Source organism: Fundulus heteroclitus, chromosome 12 (genome assembly GCF_011125445.2).
Source record: "Fundulus heteroclitus isolate FHET01 chromosome 12, MU-UCD_Fhet_4.1, whole genome shotgun sequence".
NCBI lineage: Eukaryota > Metazoa > Chordata > Actinopteri > Cyprinodontiformes > Fundulidae > Fundulus > Fundulus heteroclitus.
Window position 1 is genome coordinate 12646482 of NC_046372.1, and position 21654 is coordinate 12668135.

Sequence of the window (21654 nt, forward strand, 5' to 3'; positions counted from 1 at the left end):
TCCTCAACTGTACACGAATATGCTTGGATACAGAACTCTGTACAGTTTTGTGGCTTGGCCATGACTGTAGGCTGTAGCGTAGATCATGAGAGTATTTCTGTATTTAATTACGTTTTTAATCAGCATAATTCAATTTTCTGATAAACTCAATATTGGGTGGTAACCACTTGAAATATCACTCATCTGCGCAACCAAATGGGATTTGTCGAGATCCAGATGTGAAGATTCCCTATACAGGAAGAGGAGTGACGTTAAAACTGAGGGCGTGTCTGTGCGTGTTCTTATGCTTTTCTTTACTATTGAGTTCAAAGGGGTGGTTTTGTCGTGTTAGTCGAGTTCCACCCGCAGGGAAACGTTTCGTCGTCGATTTGGTAGAGATTGACATTTTTTGGTAACTGGGCAACCACCAGCCGGATATGATTGATGGAGTCTGTCTCGGCCAGAGCGCCAGCCTCTTTTGTCTGGAGAGGGCGTGGCTGGGATGCGCGGAGCTGCTGTCAGACGAATTTGTTAGATTAAAGAAGCAAACGAACAAATAAGAAATTAATAAGAACAGAACCCTCCTCCCTTCTGTTGGTACGCGATGAACAGTGGGACAGGATGCTGCGCCACACCCTGTTTATTTTATTTTTTTATTTCAAAAGAAGGTGTGTTTCGCCCCTTTTTCCCCCCAGAAATGCAAACCACTAAATCATCCCGTCCCGCTGCCGCTTCTCTGCCTGCAAAGTTCACGAATGTTTTCGAGAAACGAATTAAGACGCGAAACTAAATCTTTATCCATCGTTACATCCTGCGAGCGTTGCGCTATTACGCAGAAACAGTCCCGACCAGTAGCGATATTTCCATGGTGACAGTCGGCACATGTTAGAAATAGTCGGTGCCAACTTCCTTGACTGTATCCGCCCACCTTCACTCTGAGATCCGGGAGTCTCCGGGCGGCGCAGCGCAGCGCAGATCACCTGCAGGCAGGAGAGCGCACCGGCGTCTGACGCGCGCTTTTCCTCACTTTACAGAAATATAAGAAGGAAGAGGGGGAAAAAACTGTTGGTTTTGCGTACCAAAAAAAAAAAAAAAAAAAAACTATTCAGATTTAGGTTTGTTTTACAGATTTTATTGTTCAATCATGCAGGATAAAGGCGCGTTTTTCAGCCCTTTTTGCAGACCGCGGTGTCTGGCGGCAGCGGCTCCGGCTGGAAGAGCGAAACTAACTCATCCGGGAAAAGCGATCCTGGCAGGTAAGTCTGTCTCACGGGAGGAGAAAGTCGGTGTTGGACCAAATGCCGGAGGTTTCACTGCTCACAGAAAAGTTACAGTTGCAGAAAGCGAGTGCGCTAATTTTTTGATACTTTGTTTTTAGTCTCGAATCTGTTGCGCAACTGAGTCTATTTTATTTCCTACATGTCACTGATGTTCATTTTGTGGTGCCACCGAGAACTGGGAAAATCAAGGCTGCTCTTATCCTGCACCATGAAAAACATCCCTTGAGTTTTTTTAATGAAAATTTCCACGTTACAGCCACAAACTTTAATCAATATAATGGGAGATTATGAAATAAAATAAGTTCAAGTAGAGCGTGATTCTGAATTGGAACAGTGAAGCGTGTTATTTTGTTATTTTCATTGCAGCTAGAAGTGCGTGTACTCTGCCATCTTTGCACAGTTAGACTGAAACATTTGCCTTTCTTTGCATGGCAAAAAAATCAGTTTGGATGGTGTTTTTGCATCTCAAATTAAAACTGTTGCATCAGATTTTCAGTTGTATTTAGGTCTGGACTTTGACTGGACCATTCTAACACATGAACACAGCTGTATCCGACAGATGTTCTTCCAGGAATACTCGTAGCTGCATCCATACACCCATCAGATCTGTTATGTGCAGCTCCAGCAGTGGTTTGCATATATGCCAAAAGCTTTCATCTTGATCTCATTTGAGCACTGCCCCTGTCAGTTTAGATGGACAGCCATGTTTTGCTACCGAACAATTGGATTTATACTGAATTAAATTACTCACAGGTGAGTTCTAAAAGCAACTGGTTGTACTGGATTATTTTTGTCAGGAGTGTGAGAGTATGGATGCAAATGCATCCTTGTTTTTCAGATTATTTGTAAATTAAATTTGAGGACATATATCATTTTCCTTCCGGTTCAGAACTATGCTGCACTTTGTGTTGGTCTATCACATCAAATCCCAACAGCATCCTTTAAGATTCTTAGTGGTAATGGAGTCTGAACAACACTTCAAACTGTTAAACTCCTAAATTCAAGGTTAAATAACCACTTTATGACACAAATCACCGTTTTTTTTTTTTTTTTGGTTACCCACTGTAGTTTCCTGAGTTGCTAATAAATATAACGTAGATGATTTGTTTCCAGGTTCCCAGCAACATAAGCTGGTCACCATCATTTTCCACCCTAATGTGACGTTGTTGGCCACTAAAAAAATAAATAAAATGTAAAAGCTTTGTGCTGAAGAGCATCTCGGCTACTTCCATCCTCTGTGGCTCTGTCCTGTCAGGATTCGGTCCAGCCTGCAGGAACCTCTGTTCATCCTTCCTCCTGCATTGTTTACGTAATACCATTAGAGCAGAGTAATGTAGAGGACAAGCTCTCGTCAGGGGTTGAGCTTATTTGGTATTTTAAACTTTGTGTCAACAATCAGACCCTTTAACATCAGTACCATGCATCACATCAGGTATTACTGTGTTTCTCAGTTGTGATGAAAGCATATTGTGGACTGTATATGCCTAAAAAATTTAGTTTCCATTGAGCAAGGAGGACAATTATTCAACTCTTGACAAAAACACAAAGCAGCTCCTTAACATATTTATATGCGTTTTGTAGTTTTAGAGTTGGATCCATGGTTTCTGTTTAATCTTTTGCTTTTAGACAGTTTCAAAATACATCTTTCAAACACATAAATCAGTACTAAAACACTGCCGACCTTAATGTTTTTCAAATTAAATTTGGACTGAAAGGCTGTCCATGGCACTGGTATTAACTAAGTGTTTGATCAAACATAAAACACAGTAAGGTTTGCATCAAAGCTGTAAGCAATTTATTTTACCCACAAAATACATTTCATTAGCTGTCTGTTATCGTTTAGCTCTACCTGAGTTGCTTTTTAAAAGGCGTATGTGTAATTAATCAGTTCAGAACCCAGTGCCCTCCTCCCCTGCTCCTGCTATCGACCTCCATGTGTGATGATGATGGGGCTGCAGCAGCTCCAGCTGATGAAGAACCTCTCTGAGGTGCTTCTTTATTAAGGCGCCACGCTGAGGCTTGGCAGCACTCTGCTGATTTTGGCTCTGCACTCTGTCAGATGTCACTTACTGAATCTTTTATATTCCTGGATGAATTTCTTTTGAATGAAAACTGTAAACAACTGGTTTTGGTTTCAAAATAAGGCTTATTATACTCATTCTGAATTTGTTTTTCTACTGTGATTGGGACGTAATCAATAATTATCATCAAAAGCTTGGATCCACTTTAAACCAACGAAAGAAAACTGGCATGGGCCAGTATAAGATTCTTGTAATATGAGAACCTACAATAGAAATAGCAGAACATCACGGTATGACAAAGAAAAAAAAAATATGCCAAAGTAGTGTTTGTTTTTATTTTTTTTTTAAAATGTATCAGCTGTTTTTTTTCTCCCCATGACTGCCTGTGTTTTCCGTCACCAGTATTTGTTCCAAACAACCACCGCTTCTTTGGGTTTCGGCAAAAATAAAGTAGCCTTGTTTCAGCCAGCTGACCATCAGTGTGCAGCCGATGCATAGAGAATAGGCAATGATGTGCTGCTCCAGCACTTTCTCGGTCTTTAGTTGAATTTTATTTAAGCGGTTTAAAAACTGGATGTTAAAACCTGAAACTTTTCAAAGTGTGATAAACAAGCTCCCTGGTCATGAGTCGAGTCGTGGGAACAACTAAGAGCTTTTAGCCTTGAGATCTTGATTAGCTTTCCCTGGGGATGTGTGGATGTAAAAGCCGGTTACGGTAAAGAGAAGCCACACCATTTAGACATTTAAATGCTCTGCCTTTGATTTTCTAAGGTTTCAGGAATTCAGAATTGACGTGAAATCCAGATAATCCTGAACCCGTTCGGTGAGTTCATCCTTTGCTGACAGTTGAGGAATGATAATGCATGTTTTGTTACTTGTTATACCGTATGATGCACTACACGCCATACACGTATGTAAACCAGCTATATCATCCTCAGAAATTGACATAGCATTCATACACAGCTTTGTTCTCCTTTTTATTCTTTGTTTAACATCAACCTGCCAGGAAGGGCTGCAGATGGAAATCAGCCCAAGGCTATAAACTGTCATATTTAAATTCCTTTAAATGTACATTAATGTGCATTCTCTCTCCCAAATGAAAAAAACAAGGTTATGGAGTTTATCAATAATTTAATTGATTAAGAAAATGTATGAGTACAGTAAAGACAAAAGAAAATGGAATATGGGAAATGTTGACATTCTTTTATTATCAAAAGGATGGCAGTATCACAATGTCTAATAAATGCAACAGTTTTCACATCGATTGATATTGAATTCTGATGCTTTACATTTAATTTGCTACATCCCTGGATTATAACAATTTTACTCATTTTAGCTATCAATATTCTAGTTTCTGAGTGAATTCAGGTTGAACTGTACTTAAAGTGGGTGATTAAACTAATGGTACCAAAGGTTTCAAGCTGTGCGTTAAAGTGTCAATATTTAGTCTAGGATGATCTAACAGTTGTACATTTTAAAACTGAAGCATAATCCAGACTTCACAACAGTAAAAGGACCCTGCGACACATGCTGAGAACTTGAATCTAATATTAACATTATGTTATTAACACACAGTTAATACGAGCCCGCAGATATTCAGGCAGGTTCAAGGTTAGTTTCTGGTCCAGGGTAACAACATGAGAGACTTAGTGACTCCAAGCAGCTTTCTGTAGTTCATCAACACTGAACTTTGGATATTTTTATAACTACCCTGCTTACCATCCTGGTCACAGCACATGGCAGAATAAACATCCAGCCTTGCTTCTCACAATTTCAGTTGTTTTAAATTTTTTATATCTTTCTCTGACTCTGTATAATTTGGCAAGTTTGGAGCAGCCAATATCCTGATCAACAAACCTCCGCTTTACCTGAGGGGCATGTTTACTCGTCTTTCCTGTTTTGAAGATTGAATAAGGAAAATTGACTTACTTATCATGCCATATTTAGTTCAATCTCTTTCTAGGAGTTTAGTTGTGGGGCAGATGAGCAAGTTAGCAGTGGCTTGGTAAAAAAACTGAATAAATATATAGAAAAATTATCTATACAATTCTCTCTGTTATTATATAACTGGAATAAAAGCTGAATTTGTTTTAAAGTTTACCCTGTGGTGCATGTTTTGTGGAGTTTAGGCCTCTTTTCTCCATAGTTATGAGTCGTCTTATCGTTCTGAAAGAAGAAGGACAGGATTTGGGCTTTAACATGCTTAGCTATGGGTGGAACAGCAGGACTGGAGCATTGTCATGTTTAAGGCTGAGTAAGGCAAACGTGGCCATGCAGAGCCCTTCCCCTGCCCCCATCAGTCCAGCGCAGCCTGACTGACTGGTTGTGGCCCAGTGTTGATCGTTGTGCCGGTAAGGTCGAGTCGGGCCTGTCTGTCAAGTTTCACAGCAGCATGTCTTCAACTACTGCTTTCTACAGAGAGATAAAATTGTTTCTGAATGCTTTGGGGAGTAAAAGTGTGTCACTAGGTTGGGATAAACCCCCCCCCCCCCCCCCAAGACAGTTGACGGGATAGTTTATACCAAGAGAACAAACAGTATTTTCCCCCATCTTCCAGAATCTAGTTCCCACCATGCCTGGCGTCTGTTCTGGTTGCCAGAGTTTCCCTGCAGACAAAGCCAGCCACTTGTATCTTCCCGACGGCTCTACGAAGACAAAGCAAGTGGAGATAGAAGGTCAAAACTTAATGGATAAAAGAACCCACTCAGTGAGTGGCTGGGAGGAGGGATGCTCCGTTTTCTAAAAGCTCTTTCTGCCGCTGTTGGTTTGTTCACATCAAGTGACGCTAACTGAAGTCGGGGCAAGGGAAGGTTTTGTGTCAGGGATTCTGGTTGTAGCTTTTACCAAAAAGGATTTGTCTGCCAAGATATAGGACTTTCATCTTCAAACACATTTCTGAATTATTCGATGTTTTTTTGTCATACCTCGTGCTTTTTTCCCCTCCATCCCTTCATTGACTTCTCTCTCTTTCTCGTTCTCTTGCCTGAGGCCAGCCGGTCGGGTTTTCAGAGTGGCTGTCTCGTCTCAGGCTCAGAGGGCTCGTCAAACTGTGGCTTATTAGCCGTTCCCTAACGTCACAGGCGACTCAAACCACTCCCCCTTGCTGCTTGTGGAGCACCGGGAGGCGAGCTAATAAATCACTGTGCAGTCTTCCGTCCAATTCCCCCTTAGCGTCCTCCACTTCCACAGCCTGTCGGTTAGATGTTGGTGTGGCGCACCTGCAGATATACAGCACTGGTCACATTTAGTAAGACCTCTGATAAAGATGTGTAAAAGCCTTAAAATTAGTTTTCATACATTCGTGGTTATTTCACTGAAAAATGCTTGAAAAAAACCATTTGATATCTTTACATTCATTTTGTCTGGGAAAATCCCATAAGAGTAAATATTGGTAGAATTGTTGGTACACTTGCTTTTAGTAGTGTGTGAAACTTTGTTTTGCTGCCTGTGAAATCTCATATCGCTTCCAGACAGATGTATCTAACTATTCTGCCATGCACAAGCTCTCCAGATCATCCAGTCATGGTCCAAATAATATGCTCTTTTCTTCAGCCTCCCAACAGATTTTTCTGTACAATTAAAATCTGGGGCTTATGATGTAGATTGATTTTGGTTCTGGTGAACCATTGTTGTACTGATTTGGCTTCATGGTTCAGATCAGTGTCCTGCTAAAGATCCCGGGTTGACCCATTATTTTTCTAGCTCAGGCCATCAGTTTAAGTTTTGCATCAAATTAGGATCTGGAAAGGCTGGGTAAAGCTACTCCTGTTAAATCCCTATCCCTGCCATGCTGCCCACTAGCATCATCGCTACTACTCCCCTCAGTGTTGTCCCAGAGGTCATGCCTATCAGCTCAAAAGCATAGGCCCGGACATGGCACTGTTCGTTAACATCCAATTGGCTAGCTTTGTAATCGTCCTCGTTTAAGGTTAAAGACTCCATAGCAAAAGGTGAATAGTATTGACTCGCTATGCAAAATGACTTCCTGATATTGTATTTGAACTTAAAATTCAGGGTGAGGCTTTTATCGAGACCATGGGGATACAGACCCTTGTGACTGCATTGATTTAGGGGCCCTCATCACCAATGTTGTAACCTCACAACAGTGAATGGCCTAAACCAAAGCTCACTGATACATAGACAAGAAAACCAGGGTCTTTCATGGTAGGACTTTTTATTTTCAAATAGAAAATGACACGTTGTGGGCGGCGTCACTTGACACGTTGTGGGCGGCGTCACTTGACACGTTGTGGGCGGCGTCACTTGACACGTTGTGGGCGGCGTCACTTGACACGTTGTGGGCGGCGTCACTTGACACGTTGTGGGCGGCGTCACTTGACACGTTGTGGGCGGCGTCACTTGACACGTTGTGGGCGGCGTCACTTGACACGTTGTGGGCGGCGTCACTTGACACGTTGTGGGCGGCGTCACTTGACACGTTGTGGGCGGCGTCACTTGACACGTTGTGGGCGGCGTCACTTGACACGTTGTGGGCGGCGTCACTTGACACGTTGTGGGCGGCGTCACTTGACACGTTGTGGGCGGCGTCACTTGACACGTTGTGGGCGGCGTCACTTGACACGTTGTGGGCGGCGTCACTTGACACGTTGTGGGCGGCGTCACTTGACACGTTGTGGGCGGCGTCACTTGACACGTTGTGGGCGGCGTCACTTGACACGTTGTGGGCGGCGTCACTTGACACGTTGTGGGCGGCGTCACTTGACACGTTGTGGGCGGCGTCACTTGACACGTTGTGGGCGGCGTCACTTGACACGTTGTGGGCGGCGTCACTTGACACGTTGTGGGCGGCGTCACTTGACACGTTGTGGGGCGGCGTCACTTGAACACGTTGTGGGCGGCGTCACTTGACACGTTGTGGGCGGCGTCACTTGACACGTTGTGGGCGGCGTCACTTGACACGTTGTGGGCGGCGTCACTTGACACGTTGTGGGCGGCGTCACTTGACACGTTGTGGGCGGCGTCACTTGACACGTTGTGGGCGGCGTCACTTGACACGTTGTGGGCGGCGTCACTTGACACGTTGTGGGCGGCGTCACTTGACACGTTGTGGGCGGCGTCACTTGACACGTTGTGGGCGGCGTCACTTGACACGTGTGGGCGGCGTCACTTGACACGTTGTGGGCGGCGTCACTTGACACGTTGTGGGCGGCGTCACTTGACACGTTGTGGGCGGCGTCACTTGACACGTTGTGGGCGGCGTCACTTGACACGTTGTGGGCGGCGTCACTTGACACGTTGTGGGCGGCGTCACTTGACACGTTGTGGGCGGCGTCACTTGACACGTTGTGGGCGGCGTCACTTGACACGTTGTGGGCGGCGTCACTTGACACGTTGTGGGCGGCGTCACTTGACACGTTGTGGGCGGCGTCACTTGACACGTTGTGGGCGGCGTCACTTGACACGTTGTGGGCGGCGTCACTTGACACGTTGTGGGCGGCGTCACTTGACACGTTGTGGGCGGCGTCACTTGACACGTTGTGGGCGGCGTCACTTGACACGTTGTGGGCGGCGTCACTTGACACGTTGTGGGCGGCGTCACTTGACACGTTGTGGGCGGCGTCACTTGACACTTGTGGGCGGCGTCACTTGACACGTTGTGGGCGGCGTCACTTGACACGTTGTGGGCGGCGTCACTTGACACGTTGTGGGCGGCGTCACTTGACACGTTGTGGGCGGCGTCACTTGACACGTTGTGGGCGGCGTCACTTGACACGTTGTGGGCGGCGTCACTTGACACGTTGTGGGCGGCGTCACTTGACACGTTGTGGGCGGCGTCACTTGACACGTTGTGGGCGGCGTCACTTGACACGTTGTGGGCGGCGTCACTTGACACGTTGTGGGCGGCGTCACTTGACACGTTGTGGGCGGCGTCACTTGACACGTTGTGGGCGGCGTCACTTGACACGTTGTGGGCGGCGTCACTTGACACGTTGTGGGCGGCGTCACTTGACACGTTGTGGGCGGCGTCACTTGACACGTTGTGGGCGGCGTCACTTGACACGTTGTGGGCGGCGTCACTTGACACGTTGTGGGCGGCGTCACTTGACACGTTGTGGGCGGCGTCACTTGACACGTTGTGGGCGGCGTCACTTGACACGTTGTGGGCGGCGTCACTTGACACGTTGTGGGCGGCGTCACTTGACACGTTGTGGGCGGCGTCACTTGACACGTTGTGGGCGGCGTCACTTGACACGTTGTTGGGCGGCGTCACTTGACACGTTGTGGGCGGCGTCACTTGACACGTTGTGGGCGGCGTCACTTGACACGTTGTGGGCGGCGTCACTTGACACGTTGTGGGCGGCGTCACTTGACACGTTGTGGGCGGCGTCACTTGACACGTTGTGGGCGGCGTCACTTGACACGTTGTGGGCGGCGTCACTTGACACGTTGTGGGCGGCGTCACTTGACACGTTGTGGGCGGCGTCACTTGACACGTTGTGGGCGGCGTCACTTGACACGTTGTGGGCGGCGTCACTTGACACGTTGTGGGCGGCGTCACTTGACACGTTGTGGGCGGCGTCACTTGACACCGTTGTGGGCGGCGTCACTTGACACGTTGTGGGCGGCGTCACTTGACACGTTGTGGGCGGCGTCACTTGACACGTTGTGGGCGGCGTCACTTGACACGTTGTGGGCGGCGTCACTTGACACGTTGTGGGCGGCGTCACTTGACACGTTGTGGGCGGCGTCACTTGACACGTTGTGGGCGGCGTCACTTGACACGTTGTGGGCGGCGTCACTTGACACGTTGTGGGCGGCGTCACTTGACACGTTGTGGGCGGCGTCACTTGACACGTTGTGGGCGGCGTCACTTGACACGTTGTGGGCGGCGTCACTTGACACGTTGTGGGCGGCGTCACTTGACACGTTGTGGGCGGCGTCACTTGACACGTTGTGGGCGGCGTCACTTGACACGTTGTGGGCGGCGTCACTTGACACGTTGTGGGCGGCGTCACTTGACACGTTGTGGGCGGCGTCACTTGACACGTTGTGGGCGGCGTCACTTGACACGTTGTGGGCGGCGTCACTTGACACGTTGTGGGCGGCGTCACTTGACACGTTGTGGGCGGCGTCACTTGACACGTTGTGGGCGGCGTCACTTGACACGTTGTGGGCGGCGTCACTTGACACGTTGTGGGCGGCGTCACTTGACACGTTGTGGGCGGCGTCACTTGACACGTTGTGGGCGGCGTCACTTGACACGTTGTGGGCGGCGTCACTTGACACGTTGTGGGCGGCGTCACTTGACACGTTGTGGGCGGCGTCACTTGACACGTTGTGGGCGGCGTCACTTGACACGTTGTGGGCGGCGTCACTTGACACGTTGTGGGCGGCGTCACTTGACACGTTGTGGGCGGCGTCACTTGACACGTTGTGGGCGGCGTCACTTGACACGTTGTGGGCGGCGTCACTTGACACGTTGTGGGCGGCGTCACTTGACACGTTGTGGGCGGCGTCACTTGACACGTTGTGGGCGGCGTCACTTGACACGTTGTGGGCGGCGTCACTTGACACGTTGTGGGCGGCGTCACTTGACACGTTGTGGGCGGCGTCACTTGACACGTTGTGGGCGGCGTCACTTGACACGTTGTGGGCGGCGTCACTTGACACGTTGTGGGCGGCGTCACTTGACACGTTGTGGGCGGCGTCACTTGACACGTTGTGGGCGGCGTCACTTGACACGTTGTGGCGGCGTCACTTGACACGTTGTGGGCGGCGTCACTTGACACGTTGTGGGCGGCGTCACTTGACACGTTGTGGGCGGCGTCACTTGACACGTTGTGGGCGGCGTCACTTGACACGTTGTGGGCGCGTCACTTGACACGTTGTGGGCGGCGTCACTTGACACGTTGTGGGCGGCGTCACTTGACACGTTGTGGGCGGCGTCACTTGACACGTTGTGGGCGGCGTCACTTGACACGTTGTGGGCGGCGTCACTTGACACGTTGTGGGCGGCGTCACTTGACACGTTGTGGGCGGCGTCACTTGACACGTTGTGGGCGGCGTCACTTGACACGTTGTGGGCGGCGTCACTTGACACGTTGTGGGCGGCGTCACTTGACACGTTGTGGGCGGCGTCACTTGACACGTTGTGGGGCGGCGTCACTTGACACGTTGTGGGCGGCGTCACTTGACACGTTGTGGGCGGCGTCACTTGACACGTTGTGGGCGGCGTCACTTGACACGTTGTGGGCGGCGTCACTTGACACGTTGTGGGCGGCGTCACTTGACACGTTGTGGGCGGCGTCACTTGACACGTTGTGGGCGGCGTCACTTGACACGTTGTGGGCGGCGTCACTTGACACGTTGTGGGCGGCGTCACTTGACACGTTGTGGGCGGCGTCACTTGACACGTTGTGGGCGGCGTCACTTGACACGTTGTGGGCGGCGTCACTTGACACGTTGTGGGCGGCGTCACTTGACACGTTGTGGGCGGCGTCACTTGACACGTTGTGGGCGGCGTCACTTGACACGTTGTGGGCGGCGTCACTTGACACGTTGTGGGCGGCGTCACTTGACACGTTGTGGGCGGCGTCACTTGACACGTTGTGGGCGGCGTCACTTGACACGTTGTGGGCGGCGTCACTTGACACGTTGTGGGCGGCGTCACTTGACACGTTGTGGGCGGCGTCACTTGACACGTTGTGGGCGGCGTCACTTGACACGTTGTGGGCGGCGTCACTTGACACGTTGTGGGCGGCGTCACTTGACACGTTGTGGGCGGCGTCACTTGACACGTTGTGGGCGGCGTCACTTGACACGTTGTGGGCGGCGTCACTTGACACGTTGTGGGCGGCGTCACTTGACACGTTGTGGGCGGCGTCACTTGACACGTTGTGGGCGGCGTCACTTGACACGTTGTGGGCGGCGTCACTTGACACGTTGTGGGCGGCGTCACTTGACACGTTGTGGGCGGCGTCACTTGACACGTTGTGGGCGGCGTCACTTGACACGTTGTGGGCGGCGTCACTTGACACGTTGTGGGCGGCGTCACTTGACACGTTGTGGGCGGCGTCACTTGACACGTTGTGGGCGGCGTCACTTGACACGTTGTGGGCGGCGTCACTTGACACGTTGTGGGCGGCGTCACTTGACACGTTGTGGGCGGCGTCACTTGACACGTTGTGGGCGGCGTCACTTGACACGTTGTGGGCGGCGTCACTTGACACGTTGTGGGCGGCGTCACTTGACACGTTGTGGGCGGCGTCACTTGACACGTTGTGGGCGGCGTCACTTGACACGTTGTGGGCGGCGTCACTTGACACGTTGTGGGCGGCGTCACTTGACACGTTGTTGGGCGGCGTCACTTGACACGTTGTGTGCGGCGTCACTTGACACGTTGTGGGCGGCGTCACTTGACACGTTGTGGGCGGCGTCACTTGACACGTTGTGGCGGCGTCACTTGACACGTTGTGGGGGCGTCACTTGGACACGTTGTGGGCGGCGTCACTTGACACGTTGTGGGCGGCGTCACTTGACACGTTGTGGGCGGCGTCACTTGACACGTTGTGGGCGGCGTCACTTTGACACGTTGTGGGCGGGTCCACTTGACACGTTGTGGGCGGCGTCACTTGACACGTTGGGGCGGCGTCACTTGACACGTGTGGGCGGCGTCACTTGACACGTTGTGGGCGGCGTCACTTGACACGTTGTGGGCGGCGTCACTTGACACGTGTGGGCGGCGTCACTTGAAACGTTGGGGCGGCGTCACTTGACACGTTGTGGGCGGCGTCACTTGACACGTTGTGGGCGGCGTCACTTGACACGTTGTGGGCGGCGTCCCTTGACACGTTGTGGGCGGGCGTCACTTGACACGTTGTTGGCGGCGGTCACTTGACACGTTGTGGGCGGCGTCACTTGACACGTTGTGGGCGGCGTCACTTGACACGTTGTGGGCGGCGTCACTTGACACGTTGTGGGCGGCGTCACTTGACACGTTGTGGGCGGCGTCACTTGACACGTTGTGGGCGGCGTCACTTGACACGTTGTGGGCGGCGTCACTTGACACGTTGTGGGCGGCGTCACTTGACACGTTGTGGGCGGCGTCACTTGACACGTTGTGGGCGGCGTCACTTGACACGTTGTGGGCGGCGTCACTTGACACGTTGTGGGCGGCGTCACTTGACACGTTGTGGGCGGCGTCACTTGACACGTTGTGGCGGCGTCACTTGACACGTTGTGGGCGGCGTCACTTGACACGTTGTGGGCGGCGTCACTTGACACGTTGTGGGCGGCGTCACTTGACACGTTGTGGGCGGCGTCACTTGACACGTTGTGGGCGGCGTCACTTGACACGTTGTGGGCGGCGTCACTTGACACGTTGGGGCGGCGTCACTTGACACGTTGTGGGCGGCGTCACTTGACACGTGTGGGCGGCGTCACTTGACACGTTGTGGGCGGCGTCGGCGTCACTTGACACGTTGTGGGCGGCGTCACTTGACACGTTGTGGGCGGCGTCACTTGACACGTTGTGGGCGGCGTCACTTGACACGTTGTGGGCGGCGTCACTTGACACGTTGTGGGCGGCGTCACTTGACACGTTGTGGGCGGCGTCACTTGACACGTTGTTGGGCGGCGTCACTTGACACGTTGTGGGCGGCGTCACTTGACACGTTGTGGGCGGCGTCACTTGACACGTTTGTGGGCGGCGTCACTTGACACGTTGTGGGCGGCGTCACTTGACACGTTGTGGGCGGCGTCACTTGACACGTTGTGGGCGGCGTCACTTGACACGTTGTGGGCGGCGTCACTTGACACGTTGTGGGCGGCGTCACTTGACACGTTGTGGGCGGCGTCACTTGACACGTTGTGGGCGGCGTCACTTGACACGTTGTGGGCGGCGTCACTTGACACGTTGTGGGCGGCGTCACTTGACACGTTGTGGGCGGGCGTCACTTGACACGTTGTGGGCGGCGTCACTTGACACGTTGTGGGCGGCGTCACTTGACACGTTGTGGGCGGCGTCACTTGACACGTTGTGGGGCGGCGTCACTTGACACGTTGTGGGCGGCGTCCCTTGAACACGTTGTGGGCGGCGTCACTTGACACGTTGTGGGCCGGCGTCACTTGACACGTTGTGGGCGGCGTCACTTGACACGTTTGTGGGCGGCGTCACTTGACACGTTGTGGGCGGCGTCACTTGACACGTTGTGGGCGGCGTCACTTGACACGTTGTGGGCGGCGTCACTTGACACGTTGTGGGCGGCGTCACTTGACACGTTGTGGGCGGCGTCACTTGACACGTTGTGGGCGGCGTCACTTGACACGTTGTGGGCGCGTCACTTGACACGTTGTGGGGCGGGCGTCACTTGACACGTTGTGGGCGGCGTCACTTGACACGTTGTGGGCGGCGTCACTTGACACGTTGTGGGCGGCTCACTTGACACGTTGTGGGCGGCGGTCACTTGACACGTTGTGGGCGGGCGTCACTTGACACGTTGTGGGCGGCGTCACTTGACACGTTGTGGGCGGCGTCACTTGACACGTTGTGGGCGGCGTCACTTGACACGTTGTGGGCGGCGTCACTTGACACGTTGTGGGCGGCGTCACTTGACACGTTGTGGGCGGCGTCACTTGACACGTTGTGGGCGGCGTCACTTGACACGTTGTGGGCGGCGTCACTTGACACGTTGTGGGCGGCGTCACTTGACACGTTGTGGGCGGCGTCACTTGACACGTTGTGGGCGGCGTCACTTGACACGTTGTGGGCGGCGTCACTTGACACGTTGTGGGCGGCGTCACTTGACACGTTGTGGGCGGCGTCACTTGACACGTTGTGGGCGGCGTCACTTGACACGTTGTGGGCGGCGTCACTTGACACGTTGTGGGCGGCGTCACTTGACACGTCCACTTCATTGGTTTCCAGTTGGACTTAATAGAAAATAAAGTCAACTATAACACTCCCCTTACACTTTTAGATCACATCAGTCAAGATGAGCTTTTGAAAAGAGTTTTACAGCAAACATACCTTCTCTAGAAGTTTGCAACAACCTGGAATCCAACGACTGGAGTGAAGCAATCGGTTTCGTCAGCGAAACTCCATTGTAGGTCAAAACTGCAAAACAAACCCATAGTAATGCCAGAAGTACAGTTTTTTGAAAAGCTTTAGCACCCCACCACCACCCTTTTTAATATAGTCTTACAGTTTTTAGTCTTTTGCACCTCATGATGCATTCCTCCATTTTGAGCAATTGGCAAGCAAGAGCCTGGGGAGAAAGTAACTGCAATCTCTTTTCCAAATACTATAACAAGCAAGTAGCATCAACCTCCTTAAACCACACAAACTGCTTAAGCATCACAATCATAAAATGGTGCATATTTGTAAAGCATTAAGTTAAGAATTTTGCAACAAAAACCAGCCAAACCTTTAGGCCAAAAAGCCACTGCACATAAGATCAGAATCCAAACACCTCCCATTGTTCCTGCCGCAGATGAATGTGTGAGAAACATGTGAGGCTTAAATAGCCCCACTTTTGGGCACAGCAGCTGCAGATTATCAACTCTTAATGGGTGCTCTTCTCAATTAACCAAAATTACTCAGTGCTCATCCCAGTCCAGGGCACTTTTGGTATGAATGTAATATAGTTTTTCCCACATGATTTATATTTGCCTTGACAGGTTTTAAAGAACAAAATAGCTTTATGAACAATTCTCAACATAAACTTTAAGCACAACAGAAAGAAGTGGAAATTAAATGCTAAAAATGTTTTTACTAATAAAAAACATTCCATACGCTATGGCTGAAAGAGGGAAAATCGTTTGAGCAATTTACATCCAGGGATTATCATTCTCTCTGTAAAGTTAGTTTAATAATATTAGTCTTCTAAAAAGGGGATTTCAAGAATTCCTATCTGAACCTAATTTTCAAAAGCAAAGCCATGTGGATAGGAGACTTTGAAACCCAGACAGCAAGAGACATTAAATAAATGTAATATTCTAATGTCTTTTTCTAGTGATTGTCCCCTCATAACTAGTTACACAAAGTTTAATTTAACATTAAATCACAAAGTAAAATAAAATAAAAGAATCAATCCATCCATCTGTTTGTCATCTATTCACCAAACCAACCTGTTTCCCCATCCCTTCCTACTTGTTTAAGGTTAGTTTGACAGGTTAAAGATATATGAAGGAAAATCAGACATACTTGTCTCTAGTGACCATACTCAACTTATACTGGGGGTTTTCATGTTTGCAATAATATTTTGCCCTCCAAAATATAAAACCAGTAAATTTCTGGTCACCTCCCACAAGGATTTCCCTCAAACATTGGATTAGAAACTTCTGTCAATGGATACCTTCCAATTTGGAGTACCAATGGGTAGTCATCCAGTTGCTGCAAGCTTTATAACTTTTCTTTTCCAGTGGCTCTTTCCAGGGCTGACTGTGGAATTTTGTTTGCCCCTGGGTAAGCATTATTTTTTCTACCTAAACTACACGATGTTTACTCCTGCAAATTACATTTGATTTGTTTGGAAAGCACTTTGTGCAGCACAAGTTGTTGGAAATGTGCTATATAAATAAAAGCGACCTTGACCTCGGATTGATAGCAGGTACAATTTTATGCATCGTTAGTTTAAAACGTTCCCTAGCAGACTTCTCCATGTTATTCCTGAAATGATGAATTATAACATTTATTTATTTATTGGTCATTATTAAACACCCAAAAATGTTAAAACCTTCACTTGATGTGGATCTATGAGTTTTACGTAAAGTGCAATGTTTGTAAATTATGTATGTTTTTAACTTTGGGGCTTCAGAAAAGATGGGGCCGTGGGCTACAGCCCCTGTAAGCCCTTCCTAACATCTGTCCCAGCCTAGAACCTCTAAGCAACTTAAAATGTAAAAAAACAAAACAAAACAAAAAGTAATTGCATTGATAACAAAGAGGAGGTTTTTCAAAACAAGAAACAAATTGCTCAATATGCTATGTCATAAATCTACAATATTTTTATCCTTACTTAACTGGGTTTAAATTACCTTTGAAAAACTGTTAAAGTTGATTGATGGTAAATTTATTTTTACCCTGAAGCTTAAATAATCGTGGAGGGGTAATTTATTTTCTAGTTATTACTTGGCCCCTGTTTAAAAATGGATACTTTAGATTAGAAAAATTGCAGACATCAGCAATCTTTTAAAAGGTGACATATCCTATTTTCTCAAGCGTCTGCAGTTTACAGTCCTGGGTGAGATCCGTCTCTATAAAAAAAAATGCATGCCTAGTTCTGTTCCATAGATTTTGTTCTTCTTTCTGGAGTATTTTTGACAAAGTTTTAGGTTATAGGTTAGGGTGTTGTTTTGCTGCTCAGACAAATTGGCCCTTTGTGGTCAGTAAGATTTGATAGAACTCTATTTTATTAATTAAAAATGGGAGAGCGTGATGAATAATTAAGATTTGTAAGTAGATTCTGATGTGTTATGAGCACTGAGTGAAGTGTGATATGTATGTAGTTGAACTGTGCAGCACCTTTCCTTTTGTCTGTGTTTGTAGGAAGCAAATTATTGCATGACAGTCGATACTAAACAGACATGTGTTTTAGTAAATCGATGTCTTATAATGTTTAAGAAGTTTTTCTGTTTTACTTTATGTCTGCAATCTATGTTGAGTGTTATAAAAATCAATCCAGATGAACTATACAATGATGTTAGTCAGATATCATCCTCCAGTTATTTTGATGTAAACGTGCCAAAAAAAGCTGACTATACAACAAGACCAGACCTGAACAATGAACTTCACCCATGAATTTCCATCAGCAGGACAAAAGTAAATGTTCCTATTCAACAGCTGTTCCTCACTATCAATAGGGACCTTACCCAATAATTCAGACATCAGCTATCACAAATTTTGAAAGATGGGTTGGAGAAAAGCCATCAGGTTTTGCTCAATTAGTAACAGTATGTTTAAAAACAGATAGATTATTTTTATAAATATATCTGCAAATTTATTTGTCATTCATTTATTCAGGTAAACCACTCATCTCATTTTGAAGTGGCTCTCTTTTCTCATGCTAAACTGACAAGAAATGATGGCGTCTAAGGATGAACAGCTTGATCTTTAGTGCCTTGTGTTTTTCAGTAACTTAAATACATTTTTTTTTCGATTCTCTGTTAATTTTTAGATAGCAATGATCTTATGACTGGCATTTTATATTTTTGAGGAAGCTTTGATGTCTGTGTTTCCATGAAAATGTCAATTTATGTGGCAGTTTTTTTCTAGTTATACTCATGACTGCATGATAAATAAAACGTAGAAAGTCTTGACTGCAACCAGAACATTGGCACTGTCAGGTAACGTTGGCATAATTTAACAAGTGTTATAAATACTGTTACTGTAAAACAACAGTGCTTTATCCGTCAGCAGACTAAAGCCCTTGCGGCATTGTCTCTAGTTGCACACGCTGTCAAAACAACCGGCGCTTTAGTTGTCCTCCTCTTGTAAATCAGCGTCTTACCCTTATGCTGCAGGGCTGTAAGCAGTTTAAGCAGTTTCCATGTAAAATTAATCAACATCCTGCCTGTAATTAGGCATCAGCGGTTGAATTAGAGAGTGTTGTTCAGGACGGAGAAAGCCTGAAAAGGCCAGGCGTCAGATGAATTATTCCTTTCATCTTTTGCAGAAGGCAAACAGAAACGTTCTCGTTCTGTTAATAGGAGACCTGACGTTTGAAGTGCATCATTCCTCTGGCTGCGCCCTCGGTTCTTTAGACTGGCGACATGGACGTAATTTTCCCTTAGACCTCCTCTGCTGTGCTCCTCCCTCTAGAGTTTTTACGAGATAAAAGATGATCAGAATAAATATTTGATTCTGCTGGAAAAACTGATCAGCAGTTCGGATGCCTCAGAACTGCAAACATGCACATTGGGTTTATTCTTCTCCATTCTCAGGTATTTAACACGGGGATCTGGACTTTCACTTCTATTTAGAATCTGCACACTGGCAGTGGGAGCTCAGCTGCCATTATCTCCTGATGAAAAGGGAAAGTTATCAGAGGGACAGATGTGTCTGAGGCTCATTAGTGCTATTCAACATCAGGCAGGGACGGTTTTCAGGAATGTTCCTCCCTGTCAGCTGGGTACATGTTGGCTCACCTGGTTTCTTTTGCTTCTCTCTTTTCTGCACAGAACTGCCCTTAACTTCAGGGTATACTGTAGGTGTGCATATTTCTGTCTTAATGAGGATTTTGAATGTAAACGAAAAATTAAATGGCAGGGGCTTGCTAATTTGTGCCTCCATTTCACACCAACAAATGGGAGTTTCTTCCCTTCCTACTTTTTCTTTGTACCAGTCAACAGACCCCTTCATACCCGTATAATGAATTACTCCATTAATAGTACGCTGCATGAAATATGATGAATAATCATGTGAAATAGAATTTGATTTAATATCACTTCCTGAAGTCTTTAAATTATTGCCTGTTTCAAATTGATTGTTGTCCTGATTCCCGGTCAGATTATGAGCTGTTGTCAAATAAAATATTCATTTTGATTCAAATTTGTACGTGTAAAAAATAAACAAAAAGAAAAGTTATTAAATGGTCTTTAAGCCCAACCAAATTTTCCTTTAGACTTTGAAACCATTTGAAACCTTGATCCTTGCGTGGTTTTATTTTTGAGGTGAGCCCATCTGTGTTGCATCATCTGCAGCTGGATGACTGTTGGAAAATGTGAAAAAAGAGTTGAAATTACCACCTTTTGTGTAGTTGCACTTTTTTTTCTCTGTATTTCAAGATTAATATATACATACATGTTATGACTAATTAATAGGACACTTTTTATTCCCCACTGATAAATTCTCACTACGGGCAGTTTTTATTGTTCTTATTTTATCTTTCCACAATCGGCTACAGTATTTATGTATCCAAGTAAATTTTTTTGGTTTAGGAAATCCAGATTTGTGATGGTCTCACCCAAACTCTTTTCTGCTCTTTAAATGGGATCAAATTCATGTGACTAGTTGCAGCAGGGTATTAATGGATCCGTTTTTAGAATTAGACGCTTCATGCTGATCCACAGGGACATTTTGTTTATATTTTTTTTACCAGAAATTTGCTTTTGGCGACTGCAGCATAAACCCAGGCCCAGCTGTGAGGGGTATGGTTGTTGATTAAGCTGTAAATTCCTCTGCCTGGTCAGAGAGGGACAGCATTACCTTTACACAGCCCATCAACTCCAACTGTCTGTGTCTGAGTGATGTAAAATATGTTCACTCTGTGAATATTTCATGTTTATAAGTCTGTTAAAGCAGATTTGTCGTAGGTGCTGTACTATTTTTCACCATCTCTGGATATCCCCACACTGGTGTCATGAGTTTGTGTTGATGTATTGATTTTTAAGGCATGATATAGGGAAACTTGAGGATGAGGAGAGATGAAATAAAATGCTGCTGAAGGGGAAAAAAAATTGAAAATTTAGTAGGAGAGGGAAGCGAGTCTGTACAGATAAAGATTAATGGCCATTTTCTCTTGTGTAACCCACGCTTGGCAGATACACTGGAGTCATTAAGGCTGTCACCTTTAAAGGTGTGTGTAGATATATCTGTGTGTGTGTGTGTGTGTGTGTGTGTGTGTGTGTGTGTGTGTGTGTGTGTGTGTGTGTGTGTGTGAGTCTGTGCTGAATGGGGGCTGCAAAATGAACTAGCAGACAGCCAAGCCTCATCACCTGTACAGATGCTGCACATCTGATGAGGATTGATCGTGCGTTTGTGTGTGTTGCTGCTTCTGAGTTGGTCCACTCATTTTTTTTTCTGTCACTGCAAACACTTTCCGGCTAGAGAATATAACAAGCCCCAAAGATGGAGTGTATTTGTTATGTAGGGGGGGAACATGGGGGGACGAGATGTCGTCTAAAACTGTCTGTCAGATTGATTGAGGCTTACTGTATCAATAGCAGAGACCGGTGAACTGGCCTGACATTGGGAGCAGCCGCGTGTTTTTTTCTTCTTCTCTCGTTTGTGTCGTAATCCTTAGAATAAAAAGTTAGACTCGGTCAAAATTCGAATCGGCAGATCTGACCTCAATGTAAAAAAATCATTCATCTATAATCAACAGGTTATTTAGAAAACGAAAGATCCCACCCTTTGGCTAACAAAAATCCTGGAATGTATCAGGGATTATCGATGATCTTCTCAGATGTGTATTTTTGAACTGTGGTAATTTTTCACCAACTCTGTCAATCTGTAGTCATTAGAGGCCGACTTCCTGCTGGCCATCTTTACACTGCTGCATGTTCACATCTTAAATCAGAGTCATGCGGGTTAATGTCTTTTTTAACGACACACCAACCCCCTGATTCGACATCAGAAAGGCAAGAATGAGGCGTCATTGCTGCTTCTCGGTTGGCTCCCATTTACTAACCAT

The 21654-nt window shown here is 47.6% G+C and overlaps 1 protein-coding gene and 1 long non-coding RNA gene across 2 annotated transcripts in view; one reads left to right on the top strand and one right to left on the bottom strand.

Moving 5' to 3' along the window:
* The first annotated feature begins 894 nt into the window (after positions 1 to 894).
* Positions 895 to 21654, top strand: part of si:dkey-178e17.1 (tricarboxylate transport protein B, mitochondrial) — a 37499-nt gene continuing 16739 nt past the window's right edge. The window contains exon 1 of the mRNA XM_036143978.1: positions 895 to 1235. Coding sequence (XP_035999871.1) covers positions 1124 to 1235 — 112 coding nt within the window. The 5' untranslated portion in view covers positions 895 to 1123. The remainder of the gene's footprint in view (positions 1236 to 21654) is intronic.
* Positions 15062 to 15752, bottom strand: LOC118564806. The gene is made up of 4 exons (XR_004932047.1): positions 15667 to 15752; positions 15445 to 15507; positions 15270 to 15356; positions 15062 to 15172 (listed from the first exon to the last, which is right to left on the bottom strand). It is a non-coding gene; the product is annotated as an uncharacterized LOC118564806 (long non-coding RNA).